Genomic DNA, 19508 nt, shown 5'->3' with positions numbered 1-19508 from the left:
AAATTGAATAATTGCGAAAGTCCACAACCATCAATAAGCTCAGAACAACTGACAAATTCACATACTCATCATATCCTGGCAAACAAATTATGAAAAAATCAATTTGTGTTTTATTATTATTTTGGATATTATTTTAGAATGCATTGAACTGTATTTCGTAAACTCTTCTTCGAAAGGTTTAATGGCCCTGTGAGCGCCATGTTTTAAGGAATGGTACCAATTTGGAAAACTCATGGTTTTGAAGAAAAACCATTTCGAACGCACTTCATGCCGCCTTGTTCTGGATTTGCCACCAAAGCAGTTTGTATAAAGAACAAACTTTTTTCTTACGCTACCTGCTGCCGTTTTGCGATTGCGTTTGCCACTCGCCACTAGCTGCAACTGCCTGTTGTTTTCTTGGTGTCCACGGAACCGATTGTGGTCTGTTCTGAATGCGGGTTTTCTTATCGTCGCGATCCTCCTTTGCTCCTTTGCCATGTCCAGACATGGCTGCTTGTGTTGGTTTGTTGATGTGATGTGATGCGAAACGATGTGGTGTACGGTTTGGATGAGAATGCTCGTTACGGCAGCGGAGCGGGGATTTTTAAGCTGACTGGTTGACTCGAGAATTACGCATGTGTGAGACTGCGACCAATGTTTCGTTCATTTTTTCTTTTTCCTTTCCAATCGTGCTTCATTGTATTTCGTTGCTGCTCTGGTTGCCCGTTTTGGTCGGTACGATTTGAGGAGCACAAAATGGACAATGATTGATATTTCACAATTATTCAATTGTTTATCTCAAGAAAAATGAAATGTTATTTGTTATGATAGATGCGTAGATATATTTCCTATCAATTGATGCAAACACCTTTGCGAGCTATTGAGAAATGCCCGAGTTATAAGCGTTCCAAATCTTGCATTTTTTCCTACTTGTTCAGTGCCTAGATTTCCATTTCACCCCCTGTATCTTCCGGTTAGACGTAGTCCTACGTCAAAAAATGATATAGTGAAATTACTATCCATCGAATATCGAATCGAAAGCAGGTATTTTCATTTATTTAGCGCAATTTGTAGTATGGCTTAAATCGAATTCTAAACCTAAAGCAGATTCCGAGAAAAAAGGGTTTTTATAAAATTCAGATCCAGGTAGCGAGTACATGAAACCCACTAAACGTAAGTCAATGTTCAATGAATAATTTAGAATAAAAAAACAGAACTTTGTAAATTTTAGGAGAATTTTAACCGTTCCCCGAGCGGTTCTCAAATATACGCGTTAAATTTCCGGAAGTCGTTTCATTTCGTTGCGAAAGCAACAGTTTTTAAAATTCTCGTTTACCGGATCGATTGGAGATGTCACGAAGAGATCGATCAAGAGATGCAGCACAGGGAAACGGTCTGCAGCAGTCCTGCCCGCTCTGCCACTTGCCAGATTCCGACGAAATGGTCAGCTGTGACGACTGTGAGCGTTGGTATCACTTCGGCTGCGTCGGAGTGAACGAAGATGTAGCCAATCATGATTGGAGCTGCCAGGAATGCATCAATGCCAGAGTTCCTGCTCCACAATCGCCGCATCCGAGAGCTTCCACAGATGAGCCATTACCACACCTTCAGTCAGCATTACCAGCCCCTCGTCATCCCACGCCACCAACGTCGATCATGCCAGTGCCTTCACCACGTCTTCACACTCCACGAACGTCAAATTTACCACCCACTCCACGCCCACGCACTCCACCAGCTTCGAGTATGCAACGTGTTGTGCCACCAGTTGCCAGAGAGGTAGCGGTCGATCCCGATTTGCTGAACAAGCTTCCTGATGAGCTTCGTATCCAGTTGTTAAAAGAAGAAGAAGCCATCGAGCGAAAGTTTCTGTTACGTAGGTACCAGCTTTTGCTAGAATCATCAGTGCATACAGTTCCAACTGTTCAGGGAACCGACAATAGAATAGGTTTAGCGAGTAATAATGTTAGAGATCCTCCTGTTTCTCATTCGTCACCAATGAATGGTCACCGCCGCGATATTTTACCGTTTGTTTCATCTATGGGGCGAGAGCGTAATGAGGCAAATTTCGTTCCACATTTAAGAGAACAACTAACGTATATTCCACCATCAATCAATAATTGTACTAATTTCTCGGCGATTGATCCTCCTCGAACAAACCAACGGTCGTATATTCCGACATCTAATCCACCACCAGCCTTTCACCGACCGAATGCAACGTGCTTTCCGCCGCCTCGTGTCGATCTGCCTCCGCATATTCCGTCATCCTCTATACCGAATAATTATATGCGCCCGAATGCATCCGCATTTGCACCATATGCTGGCCCTCCGCGTCATACTGCTCAAGGATATTACCCGTTCGATTCTCACGACATTCCCTCCGCCATAGGAGGAACGGCGCTGCTAAATAGAACCCAAATCGCCGCACGTCATGCAGTCGCTAGGGACTTACCAATATTCAGCGGTGAGCCGGAAGAGTGGCCGCTGTTTTTCGCTACGTATGAGAACACAACGAACCTGTGTGGATTTTCGCCCGAGGAGAATATGGCCCGTCTACAGAAATGTCTAAGAGGCAAAGCCTTAGAAGCGGTTAAATGTCAGCTGTTACATCCAACTAATGTGGAACAGGTTCTCTCCACCTTGAGAATGCTTTTCGGTCGTCCTGAAATTATTGTTCATTCGTTACTCCAGAAGATAAGTGGTATTCCAGCACCCAAAGCGGAGCGGCTGGCTACACTTGTCGATTTTGCGCTAGCCGTTCGCAATATGGTAGCTACCGTGAAAGCCTGTGAGTTAGAGGAGCATCTTTGTAATTTAACTCTTTTGCACAATCTGGTTGAACGTCTCCCCCCAATGATTCGTTTAAACTGGGCGACCCATCGTCAGTCTCTACAATTGGTAACGTTATCCGACTTTAGCGATTGGTTGTATAAGTTGGCAGAAGCAGCAAGTATGGTAACGATGCCACCGTTCTCGGCACCCATCGACAACAAAGTTCGCCGTGGAAGGAAGGATGATGGATACTTGAATGCGCATATCGAATCAGTTCCTAAATCCAAACAATATGAAGTAACAAGAAATCGATGTATCATCTGCAATGGTAGTTGTGGGGATGTAGAAACATGTAAGCGTTTCCTTTCGATGAATTTATCTGCCCGTTGGGATGCACTCCGGGAACACAAATTATGTCGTAGTTGTCTGGGGAGTCATCGTGGTCCATGTAAAACCGGAAAGTCATGTGGGAAGAATGGCTGCGAGTACAAGCACCATCAGCTTATGCATAACGATGCCAAGAATAAGTCGATACCATCAACCTCGTCGCATTTTAAAGGGAGAACTCAAGTTCCACAAGACGCTGTTGCTGGTCGTTCCCAGGATACTAATTCATGTAACACTCATCGTGAAGGATGCGAAGCTGTTATATTCCAGTACGTTCCTGTTACGTTGTACAACAACAATGTCGAGTTGCGCACATATGCCTTTTTAGACAGTGGATCCTCTCTCACACTGATGGAGGAAGGTTTGGCAAAGGAGCTGAATTTGGAAGGCGAAAAGCACCCATTATGTTTACGCTGGACGGCTGACACTTGTCGGTACGAGAATAATGCTATGCGTGTTTCCTTCGACATTTCCGGTACGCGCGGTGGAAGTCCCAAATGCAATTTGACGGATGTCTACACCGTTAAGGAACTGAAGCTTCCGTCACAATCTCTGTCCGTTCACGAGCTCTCCCAAAAGTATTCTCATCTTGATGGGTTGCCGATAGAATCCTACAAAAACATCCAACCTAAGTTACTGATTGGCATTAACAATTTACGTGTTGTACATTCATTGGAGAGTCGTGAAGGGGAGTCAAATGAACCCGTAGCAATAAAGACACGCCTTGGATGGACGATTTATGGGATGTGCTCGTTCAAAGATGGCCAGGTGTCGAAAATTACTCCATATAACTATCATATCTGCTTCCACTCTTATGAATCGGATGAAATGTTGCACGAGACGGTCAAACAATTCTTTGCTCTCGACAGTTTGGGAATATGCGCCCCACAGAACCACCTTCATTCCAAGGAGGACGAACGAGCTTTGGAGAAACTGCGTGATGTTACAACTTTGAAGAACGGGCGCTATCAAGTGGGCTTGCTCTGGAAATATGACAACGTACGATTACCCAACAACCACTCCATGGTGTTGAGACGCCATCGTTGCTTGACGAAAAGAATGGAACGCGAGCCCGAATTAGCAGGGACATTGCGGTCAAAAATGGCGGACTACGAGCGAAAGGGCTATATCCGTAAGCTCACATCTGAAGAGAGCCGAAGGACCGGAGATCGGACATGGTACCTGCCGATATTCCCGGTATTTAATCCCAACAAACCTGGGAAAGTTCGCATTGTCTTCGATGCGGCCGCCTCCTTCGGAGGTGTATCTCTGAATTCTGTTCTGATGAAAGGCCCAGATCAGCTGAATGATCTGCCGCCCGTGCTGTATAAGTTCCGAGAGCGTTTGATAGGTCTAGGAGGCGACGTGGCGGAGATGTTTCATCAGCTGAGAACAAATTCTGAAGATGAAGATAGTCAGCGTATCGTGTGGTGTGCCAATGAACACACAATGGAGCCATGCGACTTTGTTATGCAGGTCGTGACTTTCGGTGCTACGTGCTCACCCAGCACGGCACTGTTCGTGTTAAACGAAAACGCAACTCGGTTTGCCAGCAAGTATCCCGCCGCCGTCGACGCCATCCGCCACCGGCACTATGTTGATGACATGCTGACAAGCGTGGACACGGAGGAGCAAGCGATCAAATTGGCGAACGAGGTCCGATACGTCCATCAGCAGGGCGGATTTCACATGAGGAACTGGGTCTCTAATTCACAGGCCGTGTTGAAAGGCTTAGGCGAGACCTCAAAGCAAGAAAAATCGATGGAAAGCGAGCTGAGCTCCGATCTAGCATTGGAGAAGGTTCTCGGCATGTGGTGGAGCACTACGACGGATGTTTTCCGATATAAGCTTTGCGCAGATCGCAACAGGGAGCTTCTGAACGGAACCAAAAACCCAACCAAACGGGACATGCTCCGTACGCTGATGGCCATCTACGATCCTTTGGGTTTAATAGCGCACTATCTAATGTACCTAAAGGTTCTCTTACAAGAGGTCTGGAGAGCAAAAACAGGATGGGACGATGAAATCGAAGAAAAGCAGCTTGTAAAATGGCGTACATGGTTGCGCATCTTGCCGGAACTCGAGTCCGTGGAAATTCCCCGTTGTTACTATCGGGCAGAGTCAAATATTGACGAAGCGAGGATTGAGCTTCACACGTTCGTCGATGCTAGTGAGATTGGGTACGCAGCAGTCTCCTACTTCCGTTTCAGAACGAACGGAAACATTCACTGTGCGCTCGTCGGAAGCAAGACCCGAGTGGCACCTCTCAAGTTCGTCTCCATTCCCCGCTTGGAGCTCCAAGCGGCGGTTATCGGAGCACGCTTGGCTAACAGTATCATGGCGGGCCATTCTATAAAGATCGAACGTCGGTATTTTTGGACAGACGCTCGAGACGTTATTTGCTGGCTTCAATCAGATCACCGGCGGTATTCAAATTTCGTAGCATTTCGCGTGGGGGAAATCTTGGAAGCGACAGATATTTCAGAGTGGAGATGGCTGGGTACAAAGGTGAACGTGGCCGACGATGGCACGAAATGGAAGAATAAACCGGATCTTTCGTCAACCAGTCGTTGGTTCAATGGACCTCCGTTCTTATGGGAACACGAAGGCGAGTGGCCGAAATCGTCGCTGAATGGTATAGAAACCGTCGAGGAAATTCGTTCGAGCATGTTACACCATACCGTAGGAAGGGTGCGCACCATTCTACTACCGCAGAATTTCTCTTCCTGGAACCGTCTGCGACGTGTTACAGCCTTTGTTCAACGTTTCGTCGATAACATTCGGTTGAAAAAAGGTGGCCAACAGTCGAAAATCGGACCACTGACACGAGAGGAACTGTTCGAAGCGGAGGTGCTCCACATAAAGCGAGCGCAGGAGGATGGCTTTGCAAACGAACTCGTAATCCTTGCAGTAGCAGATCGTCGCCTCGATAAGAAGAGTAGTCTATACAAAGTAAATCCGTTCGTCGACGAACAGGGTGTGATGCGGATTCGCAGCCGGTTGGGTGAATGTGACTTCTTGGAGGAGAACAACAGGTATCCTATCGTGCTCCCTCGGGATCATCCTGTCACGTTGCTAGTCGTGCATGATGTTCACTTACGATATCACCATCAATGTCACGAAACATGCGTGAACGAAGTGCGCAAAAGATTCCACATTCCACGAGTTCGAGCTGTTTACCATCGGGTTAGACGGGCGTGCCAGTTTTGTAAGCTGCAGAGCGCCACTCCTGCACCACCGGCGATGGCTCCTCTTCCGAAGGCTAGGTTGGCTGCATTTGTACGCCCGTTTTCTTATGTTGGCGTCGACTTCTTCGGACCATTCCTTGTATGCGTTGGTCGTCATCATGAAAAAAGACGGGTGGGTAATGTCGGGGACATAACCGGAGTGACGTAGGACTATACAAAGGGGACAGCTTTTGTTAAATATATATTTTAAATATATTGTTTTATTTTCTTCTCCTACGTGAATACCTACCTATCTACCTTAAAAATGGATTAGTTTACTGTTTACTCTTCATGAATATGTTGATGGTTCTGAAAAGAACCTTTGGTGTTGTGTTTTTTTTATCACTCGATATTCCCATCTTGTTCGGTTAATCCTTCTTGTTTAGCTATTGCGTTTGCCACTCGCCACAGCTTTCACAGTTGGAATATTTCTTCCCATCCAGCTTGTGACATGTTGTTCAGTAAATTACATTTAATGCGACGTGCCGGAGAAACACTTTGCCACTCACTGAAACTAATTGTTGCCTTGATGAGCGCCGAACCGAAGCTGCTCTGTTCTTGATGCGGGTTTTCTGATTGTCGTGAGCAGCTTTGCAATCCAACTCGAGCACTCCGACGGCCGAAACTCTATAATCGCTGTTAGGTATACTGGTGCTCCGACACCAATCCGTTTGTCCTAGTTACCCTTGCGGAGCAATCAGTGAATACGACCAACAGGGAACTGGAGACCTGCACGGTTCGAGTGGGACTTTGCCTTTCCCTTAACGAGTCCTCCTTTGTTACGTCCACGATGCCGATGCCGTACAACCACACGGGTTTACGGTTTGAAAGAAAATAAGATATTTTTTTGGGGTCCGGGTGTTTTATACTCTAGCGGTACACACTCACAGGATAGAGACAAATCGGAAGACTCAGCCAGAGGGGCGAGTCCAACGAGACGAACGAATGAGCGTTAATAGGGAGCGATGGCAAAAAAATACATTCATTACGATTTGTTCGCTCGTTGGATTCACATGCAGGCTAAAAAGGGTCCTTTTCAGGATCACAAAATTATCTTCAATCTAAAGAGTTTATTGTTTTGTTATCACTCGATATCCCCATCTTGTTCGGCTAAACCTTGCTGTTTAGCGATTGCATTTGCCACTCGCCACAGCTTTCACAGTTGGAAAATTTCTTCCCATCCAGCTTGTGACATATTTTACAGTAAATTACATTCAATGGCACGTCGCATTACCACCACTCAGTATCGAATTGGAGGTAATTTTAACCTGTAATTGAACATTTGCGATGACAGTGGTACAGTGTCGACCTTCAATGTGGGGTCATAATTTGGACCCCGAACTCTATGTTTACAAAAATGTCCAACTAAATATGTCGCATTACTGGTCCGTCCAATTAGCTGAATGTCGAGATAAGTGTAAATTACTGTACTTTCAATCTAGAAGCAATTTAAGAATTGGTGAAAATCAATAAGCTCAGAACAACTGCCAAATTCACATACTCATCATATCCTGGCAAACAAATTATGAAAAAATCAATTTATGTTTTATTATTATTTTGGATATTGTTTTAGAAAGCATTGAACTGTATTTCCTAAACTCTTTTTTGGAAGGTTTAATGGCCCTGAAAAGCGCCTTGTTTTATGGAATGGTTCCAATTTAGAAAACTTAGTACTCGTGGTTTTGAAAAAAACCATTTCGAACGCCCTCGATGCCGCCTTGTTCTGGATTTGCCACCAAAGCAGTGTGTATAAAGAACAAACTTTTTTCTTCTGCTACCTGATGCCGTTTTGCGATTGCGTTTGCCACTCGCCACTCGCTGCAACTGCCTGTTGTCTTGATGTCCACAGAACCGAATGTGTTCTGTTCCGAATGCGGGTTTTCTTATTGTCGCGAGCAGCTTTACCAGCTAACTCGATCACTTCGGCGGCCGAAACTATATAACGCCGGCTAGGTGGACTGGTGCACTGGTACTAACGCGCTCGGCCTAGCTACTCTTGCGGGGAACTCCAGATCAACACCGTTCGAGCGGGATTTTGCCTTTCTCTTCACTTTTCCTCCTTTACCATGTCCGGACATGGCTGCTTGGGTTGGTTTGTTGATGTGTTGTGATGCGAACTGATGTGGTGTACGGTTTGAATGAGAATGATCGTTACGGCAGCGGAGCGAGGATTTTTAAGCTGACTGGCTGGCTCGAGAATTACGCATGTGTGAGACTGCAACCAATGTTTCGTTCATTTTTTTCTTTTTCGTTTCCAATCGTGGTTCATTCTATTTCGCTGCTGCTCTGGTTGCCCGTTTTGGTCGGTTCGATTTGAGGAGCACAAAATGGACCAATCAAAAATGGGCACATAGTGTATTTTGACAATGCTTGATATTTCACAATTATTCAATTATTTATCTCAAGAAAAATGAAATTTTATTCGTTATGATAGATGCGTAGATATATTTCCTATCAATAGATGCAAAAACCTTTGCGATCTATTGAGAAATGCTCGAGTTATAAGCGTTCCAAATCTTGCATTTTTTCCTACTTGTTCAGTGCCTAGATTTCCATTTCACCCCCTATATCTTCCGGTTAGACGTAGTCCTACGTCTAAACGTTGGGGTGTCATCATAACGTGCTTTACCGTTCGGGCGATACACCTCGAGTTGGCCGCTTCTCTGAACACTAGTTCGTGTATCCTGGCACTCAGAAACTGTTTTGCTCGACGAGGAACTCCGTTGGAGATAATTAGCGATCGAGGGACAAACTTTGTAGGTGCGGACAAAGAGTTGAAAGAGACAGTAGCAGCGTTGGACCAGAACCAATTAATGGCAGAATTTAACACAACATTCGTCGACCGCCGCACCTACTTATTAACAACATTGAGGCAGCAGCGCGTTGTGTTGTGAAATCGACTACGATGTACGATGGTACGCATCGCAACCAACTTCACAATATAACGTGACATTTGAGAAAAAAGGTAGCCTTTTGAAGTCTTAAGTGAATATAGCAATAGTTGGAAGTTTGAAGAAAAAAAAAATTATATAGTGAAATTACTATCCATCGAATATCGAATCGAAGGCAGGTATTTTCATTTATTTAGCGCAATTTGTAGTATGGCTTAAATCGAATTCTAAACCTAAAGCAGATTCCGAGAAAAAAGGGTTTTTATAAAATTCAGATCCAGGTAGCGAGTACATGAAACCCACTAAACGTAAGTCAATGTTCAATGAATAATTTAGAATAAAAAAACAGAACTTTGTAAATTTTAGGAGAATTTTAACCGTTCCCCGAGCGGTTCTCAAATATACGCGTTAAATTTCCGGAAGTCGTTTCATTTCGTTGCGAAAGCAACACTAGACTGTGATTACGAATCGGCAGACTACGTTAACCTACGTCTCTACATTATTGCGGATCATCAATTTTCACTTTTTGACGTAGGACTACGTCTAACCGGAAGATATAGGGGTGAAATGGAAATCTAGGCACTGAACAAGTAGGAAAAAATGCAAGATTTGGAACGCTTATAACTCGAGCATTTCCCAATAGATCGCAAAGGTTTTTGCATCAATTGATAGGAAATATATCTACGCATCTATCATAACAAATAACATTTCATTTTTCTTGAGATAAACAATTGAATAATTGTGAAATATCAATCATTGTCCAAATACACTATGTGCCCATTTTTGATTGCTCCATTTTGTGCTCCTCAAATCGAACCGACCAAAACGGGCAACCAGAGCAGCAGCGAAATAGAATGAAGCACGATTGGAAAGGAAAAAGAAAAAATATGAACGAAACATTGGTCGCAGTCTCACACATGCGTAATTCTCGAGCCAGCCAGTCAGCTTAAAAATCCCCGCTCCGCTGCCGTAACGATCATTCTCATTCAAACCGTACACCACATCGGTTCGCATCACAACACATCAACAAACCAACCCAAGCAGCCATTTCTGGACGTGGTAAAGGAGGAAAAGTGAAGGGAAAGGCAAAATCCCGCTCGAACGGTGTTGATCTGGAGTTCCTCGCAAGGGTAGCTAGGCCGAGCGCGTTAGTACCAGTGCACCAGTCCACCTAGCCGGCGCTATATAGTTTCGGCCGCCGAAGTGATCGAGTAAGCTGGCAAAGCTGCTCGCGGCGATAAGAAAACCCGCATTCGGAACAGAACACATTCGGTTCGGTGGACATCAAGACAACAGGCAGTTGCAGCGAGTGGCGAGTGGCAAACGCAATCGCAAAACGGCATCAGGTAGCAGAAGAAAAAAGTTTGTTCTTTATACAAACTGCTTTGGTGGCAAATCCAGAACAAGGCGGCATCGAGGGCGTTCGAAATGTTTTTTTTCAAAACCACGAGTACAAAGTTTTCGAAATTGGAACCATTCCATAAAACAAGGCGCTTTTCAGGGCCATTAAACCTTCCAAAAAAGAGTTTAGGAAATACAGTTCAATGCTTTCTAAAACATTATCCAAAATAATAATAAAACACAAATTGATTTTTTCATAATTTGTTTGCCAGGATCTGATGAGTATGTGAATTTGGCAGTTGTTCTGAGCTTATTGATAGTTGGGGACTTTCCTGAGTATTCAATTTTCACCAATTCTTAAATTGTTTCCAGATTGAAAGTACAGTAATTTACAATTAGTTCGACATTTAGCTAATTGGACGGACATGTAATGCGACATATTTAGTTGGACATTTTTGTAAACATAGAGATCCAAATTATGACCCCACATTGAAAGTCGACACTGTACCACTGTCATCGCAAATGTTCAATTACAGGTTAAAATCGCCTCCAATGCGACACTGAGTGGCGCTTTGGCACGTCGCATTGAATGTAATTTACTGTACAACATGTCACAAAGCTGGATGGGAAGAAATTTTCCAACTGTGAAAGCTGTGGCGAGTGGCAACAAATCGCTAAACAGGAAGGTTTAGCCGAACAAGATGGGGATATCGAGTGATAACAAAACAATAAACTCTTTAGATTGAAGATAATTTTGTGATCCTGAAAAGGACCCTTTTAGCCTGCATGTGAATCCAAAGAGCGAACAAATCGTAATGAATGTATTTTTTTGCCATCGCTCCCTTTTAACGCTCATTCGTTCGTCTCGTTGGACTCGCCCCTCTGGCTGAGTCTGCCGATTTGTCTCTATCCTGTGAATGTGTACCGCTAGAGTATAAAACACGCGGACCCCCAAAAAATATCTTATTTTCTTTCAAACCGTAAACCCGTGTGGTTGTACGGCATCGGCATCGTGGACGTAACAAAGGAGGACAAGTTAAGGGAGAGGCAAAGTCCCACTCGAACCGTGCAAGTGTGCAGTTCCCCGTATCCGCCAATTGCTAAAAAAAAGGCAAAGTCTCACTCGAACCGTGCAGGTCTCCAGTTCCCTGTTGGTCGCATTCACTGATTGCTCCGCAAGGGTAACTAGGCCGAACGGATTGGTGCCGAAGCACCAGTATACCTAACAGCGATTATAGAGTTTCGGCCGTCGGAGTGCTCGAGTTGGCTTGCAAAGCTGCTCACGACAATCAGAAAACTCGCATCAAGAACAGAGCAGCTTCGGTTCGGCGCTCATCAAGGCAACAATTAGTTTCAGTGAGTGGCAAAGTGTTTCTCCGGCACGTCGCATTAAATGTAATTTACTGAACAATATGTCACAAGTCGGATGGGAAGAAATTTTTCAACTGTGAAAGCTGTGGCGAGTGGCAAACGCAATAGCTAAACAGGAAGGTTTAACCGAACAAGATGGGAATATCGAGTGATCACAAAAACACAACACCAAAGGTTCTTTTCAGAACCATCAACATATTCATAAAGAGTAAACAGTAAACTAATCCATTTTTCAGGTAGATAGGTAGGTATTCACGTAGGAGAAGAAAATAAAACAATATATTTAAAATATATATTTAACAAAAGCTGTCCCCTTTGTATAGTCCTACGTCACTCCGGTTATGTCCCCGACATTACCCACCCGTCTTTTTTGTTTATCTTGTTCATCCACTTCCCTTACTCGGAACCTCTCTCCTTATGTTCTTTGCGTAACTGTTGTTTGCTCGTCTAATAACATGTCCCCATTATCGTACTCTTTCAACCAGTGACAGCCTGTGATTCCACTAGAGACAAAATCTATTCTTTGATCTAGCTTGTAATCATACGTACATTCCCAGATCACAGATTGAATGAGTACGAAAATCGGGGCATGTTACTAGATGAGCAAACAGTAGCCCGCAAAGAACATGTGGAGAATAAGGAGTAAATAGTGTGTTGTAAATGAAATCGCGCATCGATTTTATTCTCAATTTCAAATTCAAGGTGGAAATCGATAAAATGATACACCGCCGACTGGGGGAGAATAATTATATATATTCGCATCGCACGCACACATTGTTGTTTTAATGTATTCCGAAAGGTTGATAGTTGTAGTTGTAGATAGTAGTTGTTATCATAGTTTTACGTTTAGTTTATTATAAATGTCGAATAATACTGAACAAATATATAATCTCTGTGATCCAGAAGCCTGCCAACTGCGAAAAAGACTACCACGATAGTTATAGCTATAACACAGGAAAAAAGAGCTTCCGCGTTGCACACTGTCATAAACGGATTATTTTAACGTCGTTTATTCATTCAAAAATGTATAATTGACGATATCTCCCACACATTCTTAGTGCAATGCGCTAATTAACAGAAGGGAATATTTTGTAACAGTACTGGACACAACAAGGACAAAGTTCTAAAGTCGATATGTCCGAAAAGTGCCAGTTATCTATCAAAACACGCTTTCTTTCTGGCCCCAAGGGTGAATTAGAGTGCCAGAACAGGAGTATTTTTAAACGTGTACGAATTGCACAGGAATTAATCAAGGACTGCCGTTTATAGCTGAGAAATTTTTATTCAACAATAAGGAAGTTCTGCACGAAGCTGATTTTTGACCGCAGGATAAGTAAAAGGGGAAGGAATGTAAATAAAATCTCGGATGAAAATTATATAGCAGATTCACCAATAGACAAATTCTATTAGCGAAAATCAAAATAAGTCTAAAGAAAATGCAAGTGCTACTGCTTATCTGGAAAATAAACATGTTTGGCTTCGAAGAAGAACCGAGATTATGTGCATTGTTGAAGAAAATAGAATCAAGGTGGGATGTAAAGTTCTACTATTAAGACGAAACATGATTGAATATGTCTGAAGTAGAAGCACTTTGAGAACAGAAAGGAAGTGAGTGAACCAACATTCTCTCTCCATTTAGTACAACATCAACGATGGATGTTTTCCTGACGTATCTGAGAATATCCAAACCAGTTACCCTCCAATAATTGAGCTCAAGTCACTACCTGGTGATATGTAAGCTTATCGTTCCTGAGGCGGCTACCATCAGGTAAATTTTGTTGCCATTAGTAACCTAGTGGACCGGCGTCTCCCTGATCTGACAGTTAATATACTTGTAGAGGCCATCGCTGCACATTTTTTAGGGTGATCTCTTTAGGGCTGCACATTTTTTAGGGTGATCTCCACGCTGCAGATTCCGGATTCTAATTCCGGCCGCATTTGACGGCACATGCCGACGAAAGGAGCATCTCGTGCCAGGGCAACTCGGTTTCCGGAAATGCCACTCCGCCGTACACCAGCTTGTTCGAGTGGTGAATATAATTGAGCGAAACGAAACACTTCAAACATCACTGCCATGGTTCTCCCCCACGTAAAAACGGTCTTCTATAAATTTTATCACAATGTATTGTAAACCAAATGTATGCAATAAATGAAATTTCAATTGCAAAAAAAAAATTTCAAAAGACTGCTACGATTATGAAAAATTGATAGGAGCTTCTGCATTTGAATTCAGTGTTGGTGGATTGATATAATCTGACTTTTTGGCAATCCACCTTTAGTGTGTACTGGATACAAACCCGCTCTAAATAATTTCAAGCGGTTGTCGGTTCAATGTCGACCGAGCGCCATAAAGTGCTACAAAAGTGCCGGAATCTACCCCCCACCCTGCACCCGCAAGCAGCTATCGTGAGTACTTGTACTGAGCCAAACGGCATCACTGCAGAGATTGTTTTTTCTCTCTCTCTCTCTTTCTCTCTAAACTGTCATTCAAAACACAACAGAGAATGGATCGAGAATCAAATTCGTAAGTATGGATAGTTTTTATTTTGTACTCATAGAATATGTGTAATCAACTCCTATTTTAATTCCAGAAAAACATTCAATCTTGTTGAGACAAAATGAGACAAAATTAGGATTCATATATTATAAAATCTTATTGGATGATGAAGGTAATGATGCCAACCCATGTTTACAGCTCCGGTGGAGTATTGCCGATGAACTCAGGTCAACGCATATCGCTAAAATAACTTCATCACGGATATAACTAAGTTGAACGGGTGTAAGTATGACTAGCTTTAATTTTTATATATATTATGTAAATACTATTTTCTTAATTCTATTCCAGAAACAAACTCAAACATATTATGGTTGATGCCATTAGAATTAGGTGTTGCTGCTTCCCTTGTAGAGCGCGGGTGTGACGAATGTTCCGATGGAGAAATTTGCAGCTGTCAGGATTTCACTGCCCAGTTTCCTATATTTTCGAGCGGTTATAGGTACAATGTGGACCGAGCGACGGAAACTACTGGAATCTAATCCCGATTTCCTTCCCGCAGGCTCAATTACCTGTATTGAGTGAAACGGCATCACTGCAGCGATTGATTTTCTCTTTCTCGCTGAACCGCAAAACACGGATGCGAACATTATAATATTGAAGAAACAGTCTCAAATATCAACTGGTTTTTGTGTACTTATTTTGCAGTTAGAATACTTATCGATGCGGAAAATATTGCTAAAGTTTCTCTGCCTCGGAAGCAAGCAAATAAAAAAACAGCATAAGGAATTCCCAAATCGAATTATGGACAGGTAACAAAAATGCTTTATGTAATGTTTGTTTATATTATATATCATCTTACCTCTATCTCAACACAATTTCAGAATTGAATTCCACGATGGCACAATGGCAAAATAATGTTCCATTATTATTGAGAGTAGCAGGAACAGCGAAAACATGCAACTGATTTGGATGATTGAAAGGAAGCTTATGTGTAGTTTTATCCCAAATTCAACAAACGGCGAACATCCTAGAAAATATAGCGAGTCAAAACATTTTTTTTAATCTTTATTTTTGAGACTTTCAGCCTCCTGGGCTGGTTCGTCTCAGGAGTCAAAACATTAAAGAAAATTTAAGCATTAAATTTGACAATTTGCACTTGACGAACAATCGGGAATGGCGAAGCTCTAGGAAGCGAAAAAACAGAATGCTGGATGCTGCGTAAGGTATTTGGGAGATCATCGGTGCTCAATACAATACTGTACGTTCAGAAGAACAAGTGGCACTTGAATAATTGACAAGCACAAATCCATATATTATTTTTGATTATGAGGATGTGCCACTTTACTTCAAGAAATCAACGCAATCTCTATGTTTCCTATAATCCCTATATAGAAATATATGAAAATGTAGAATAGGTAAATGAATGATTATATATTGCATTTATGCTTTTCTTCTTGACATACTTTGTATTTCAGGTGGTTTATTGCAAGTCTGTTTAACAGAAAACTGAATTCGTATCCATGATTCAACGTATCCAACGTATCCCGTATCAATGATTTATGCTAAATGCTCCTGCTGTCGATATGGAGCACGAATGTGACGAACACAATCGAACGAGGAAATTTCTGATGATTGAAAGCACCTGTTGGAATTTCGTTTATGACGATACAAACGCTACGAATGGTATAGGATATCGTAACAGTGAAGATTAACTGCTATTCTAAGAGGTCGTTATGTCTAGATTTTTGCATATGGATGCTGAGCATGTTTTGCTTATGATCGATGAGCTAGAGAAACGCCGGGCAATAGCGACTAAAACGCACAAACACTAGAGCCTTCAGATTATTGTATTTTTTATATTTTCATCTTTGTAATCTTATAATTTATAGATTTCACTATAATAACTATTATAACAAGAACAAAATAATTTTTTATAAACAACGGTGGTCTTCTTTTTTTTTTGTTTCTTATTGCAAGAGAACAGATTAAGCCATAATAAGGGTCGAGTAGTACTTCCATCGGTCGACGTTGTGCCAGATTGGCACAGTTTTGGCTCGTAATTGGTGGTCGAATGCGAAGGTTGGGTCGACAGAATTATTGCAATATGGCACGAAGTCGGCATCGTTGTCGACAGCATTTTCTGGGACCGATTCGGCACAACAATGTAGAGTGGGTGGTGATGATACAATGACGGATTATATACGAAACGCCAGCAGTGATGAGACGAGCAGTTTGGCAATCGACCGACGTGGTGCCAGGTTGGTGCCAACGTTGGCTCGTAATTAGTTGTCAAATACGAAGGATAGGTTGATAAAATCATTGCAAAATGGCACGACATTGGCATCGTTGTCGACACCATTTGTTGGGACCAATCTGGCACAATAATGTAGAGTGGGAAGCTATCAAAATTCATTAGTAGTCCCACTCAAGGCGTTGTATTATAGGTGGACCGCAATGTCAAAATTGCTGTTCGGCCATTGCTCGTGAAAAAACAAATTTGTTTACAAAACAAGTCGTATCTTTTGGTGACAAATGCATTCGTTGGCAAAATAGCTGCTCGCGCTTTATTGTTTATTGTAAAATGTACTTCTGTTTGGCTGCCATCGGCGGGGAAAAGAGTACTATCAGCTTACGGCGATGGTGACAAACAATAACGCTGATTGTGCCTCCACTGATTTCGCTCAGGAAGGAGGAGAATGCTGTGCATATACCTGGAAGGAGATCCGGAAAGAGCTTGTAACGGTAATTGGCTAGAGCAAAAGGAGGTTGTGCACTATATTCCACGAATATATATTTGCTTATTTTTTCCTTCAATTATTTTCCTTAGCGAGTTGACATTGAAATCATAACCACACACCCAAACAAAAAGTAAATAATTCTGAAAGTTACGTCTCGCTGCTCGTCTCACGTCATGTCCTGAAAGTGTCAAGAACGAAACACCTATAGTTCAGCATCTTGGTCCCACTTTACAATACTGATCTTGATGTACAACCTAAATTCAAGGCGCTTATAAAAAGGTATAACAGGTGAAGCAACATCATCACTTCATTAAGAAGGGGGTAACGGTTTGTGGAGCGAGTGTTGTTTGTTTTGTTATTACGCCATTTTTGCATTTTCACATGCGAGAGTATAGTGGATGAACTGGATGAAAATGAAATTCTCCAAAACCATCGCTTCTTTTTCACATAAATTCGCGAAAGCCGAACATAGTAGGCATCGTTCGAATAAGTGTCGTAGCAGTTTGTAGAGTGCCGCCGGCAGCTGTTTGTAAACAATACCGACAGCAATTCCAATATGGCTGAAAGTGCTTTTCATATGATTGTTTCACCTGATTTATATATATAGGAGCCTTGCCTAAATTGTCTGCTGCCTAAACTATCTATGGAAATAATAATATACGTTTATAAACATTAAATCTTGCTTTTAAATTTCACAAGGTGCAGTTCGGTATGGCAGACGATCTTCAAAACTATAAACTGCAGCTACAACAAGTAAGTGTTGCGCGAAGAAAGATCTTTGTTTATTAATGCAATGAAATGATTGTTTTTATACGTAGGTGGAAGCAGCGCTCCTCACAGATCCTGAAAATTCAGAGCTACTGAAACTCAAACAAGATTTGGAGGAAGTTATCGATTTGACCAAGGATTTGATTCGAGCACAGCAGGAAGCTGAGCAGAAAAAGAGTGCATACATAGAACCTGCTAGCACCAGTTATTTTGAAGCTTTTTCAGCAGCAGAGAAAAAGCAGTCCAAACCCCTTGTTATATGGAAAGTTGGCGACAAATGTTCAGCCAAATGGATTGAAGACGGGCAGTAAGTTGTTCTAATGAAATTATTATAGGTGATCAAAGCATAATGTTTCGTATCTCTGCTAGATATTACGATGCCACAATTGAAGCGATTACCGATAACGGAGAGGTCAGCATAGTCTTCGATGCGTACCAAAATCGAAGCACCACAACGATTAGCGAGCTGAAGGAGCGTAAAGTCCGGAATGAAGTTTTCCCTTCGAATAGCAATAAGTGAGTATTATCCAAGAACTTCAGTTGTTTTTCGTTTACTCATGGTGAATATTTTGTAGGCGAATGAGACCGAACCAAAAGGAGTATCTCAAGAAAAAAAAACAGAAGAAACTGATTCGATTCAAGGAGCTAGAGGAAGAGCGGGAAACCGAGAAAAACAAATGGCTCCAATTTTCTGCCAAGAATACGAAGAAAACAGGCGTTAAGTGCAAGAGCATATTTGCCTCACCTGAGAATGTGAATGGGCGAGTAGGAATTGGCACATGTGGAGTCTCTGGCAAGCCAATGACAGAGTTCTCTCACGGTGAGAAGTATCGGAAGGGGGTGTGAATTAATCATTGGCTCGAAAGAACATTTTTCCCAACACATACAATATATAATAGACTCAGCCAGGATTTCCATTAAATTGTAATCACATTTCAGTAGATTACTAGTTTTTAGAAACTACCAAACGAAAGATAATAAAAATTAAAATAAACTCAAATCTATCTTTTTGCAATTTGTAAACGATATCGAATCAATCATATTTTTTAAATTTTCACTTCACGTTCTAGACCGATAAGATGACATCGGTGTGAAAAAGGATTCGAAAGGGTTGAAACACAAACATTTCGATGACATTGAAAACATATGTATTTCCATTCATTTCCTATTGCGTACTGTTCTATGGTTGGATTCGAATACCCATCGAAGGCTTGAGCTGGAACGGGTGTAAGAGCGAGCGGCCGGATGCGATTTGCAAGAGCGGGTCACCAACCGGGCTCAACCCGAAGAGCTACGAATACTTACAATGTTCGAGGAAGCGTATCCAGAGTTCTTCGGGAGGCTTGACCAAAACGGGATTAAAGCGAGACATAGAGCAATTGTACGCAATAATAGCTTTCCCAAACAAAAATCGACGAGAGGAGCAACAGACACAGAGAGTACTGAGCGCTAGCATCAGTGGAGGCTACAGTACAAGAACCCCCTGAGCCGGGTGACCCATAACCAGATAAATCACTACGATATTTGATATTACTGATAT

The 19508-nt window shown here is 42.3% G+C and overlaps 2 protein-coding genes and 1 long non-coding RNA gene across 5 annotated transcripts; all 3 read left to right on the top strand.

The window, feature by feature from the left end:
- Nucleotides 1–1114: 1114 nt before the first annotated feature.
- LOC129767073 (uncharacterized) lies at nt 1115–12611 on the top strand. The gene is made up of 3 exons (XM_055767692.1): nt 1115–1152; nt 1211–6499; nt 12523–12611. The coding sequence occupies exons 2-3, from the start codon at nt 1330–1332 to the stop codon at nt 12609–12611; spliced, it is 5259 nt and encodes a 1752-aa protein (XP_055623667.1). The 5' UTR covers nt 1115–1152; nt 1211–1329.
- Nucleotides 12612–14445: 1834 nt separating this feature from the next.
- LOC129768911 (uncharacterized) lies at nt 14446–16395 on the top strand. 3 transcript variants are annotated; one of them, XR_008741761.1, is made up of 7 exons: nt 14446–14489; nt 14557–14744; nt 14811–14961; nt 15022–15271; nt 15344–15877; nt 15938–16145; nt 16204–16395. It is a non-coding gene; the product is annotated as an uncharacterized LOC129768911 (long non-coding RNA). The 3 variants fall into 3 exon arrangements; XR_008741759.1 differs by having other exon boundaries at nt 15938–16395; XR_008741760.1 differs by having other exon boundaries at nt 14463–14493; nt 15938–16395.
- A 1185-nt stretch (nt 16396–17580) lies between these two features.
- On the top strand, nt 17581–18968 carry LOC129768807 (survival of motor neuron-related-splicing factor 30-like). The gene is made up of 4 exons (XM_055770696.1): nt 17581–17953; nt 18019–18275; nt 18338–18484; nt 18544–18968. Exons 1-4 carry the CDS (start codon nt 17912–17914, stop codon nt 18812–18814), a joined length of 717 nt encoding a protein of 238 aa, XP_055626671.1. The 5' UTR covers nt 17581–17911; the 3' UTR covers nt 18815–18968.
- The last annotated feature ends 540 nt before the right edge of the window (nt 18969–19508 follow it).

The sequence above is a fragment of the Toxorhynchites rutilus genome, chromosome 2 (genome assembly GCF_029784135.1).
Source record: "Toxorhynchites rutilus septentrionalis strain SRP chromosome 2, ASM2978413v1, whole genome shotgun sequence".
Lineage (NCBI taxonomy): Eukaryota > Metazoa > Arthropoda > Insecta > Diptera > Culicidae > Toxorhynchites > Toxorhynchites rutilus.
Note: the sequence above shows the minus strand (reverse complement) of the source record. Positions and strands in the feature narration are given on the sequence as shown.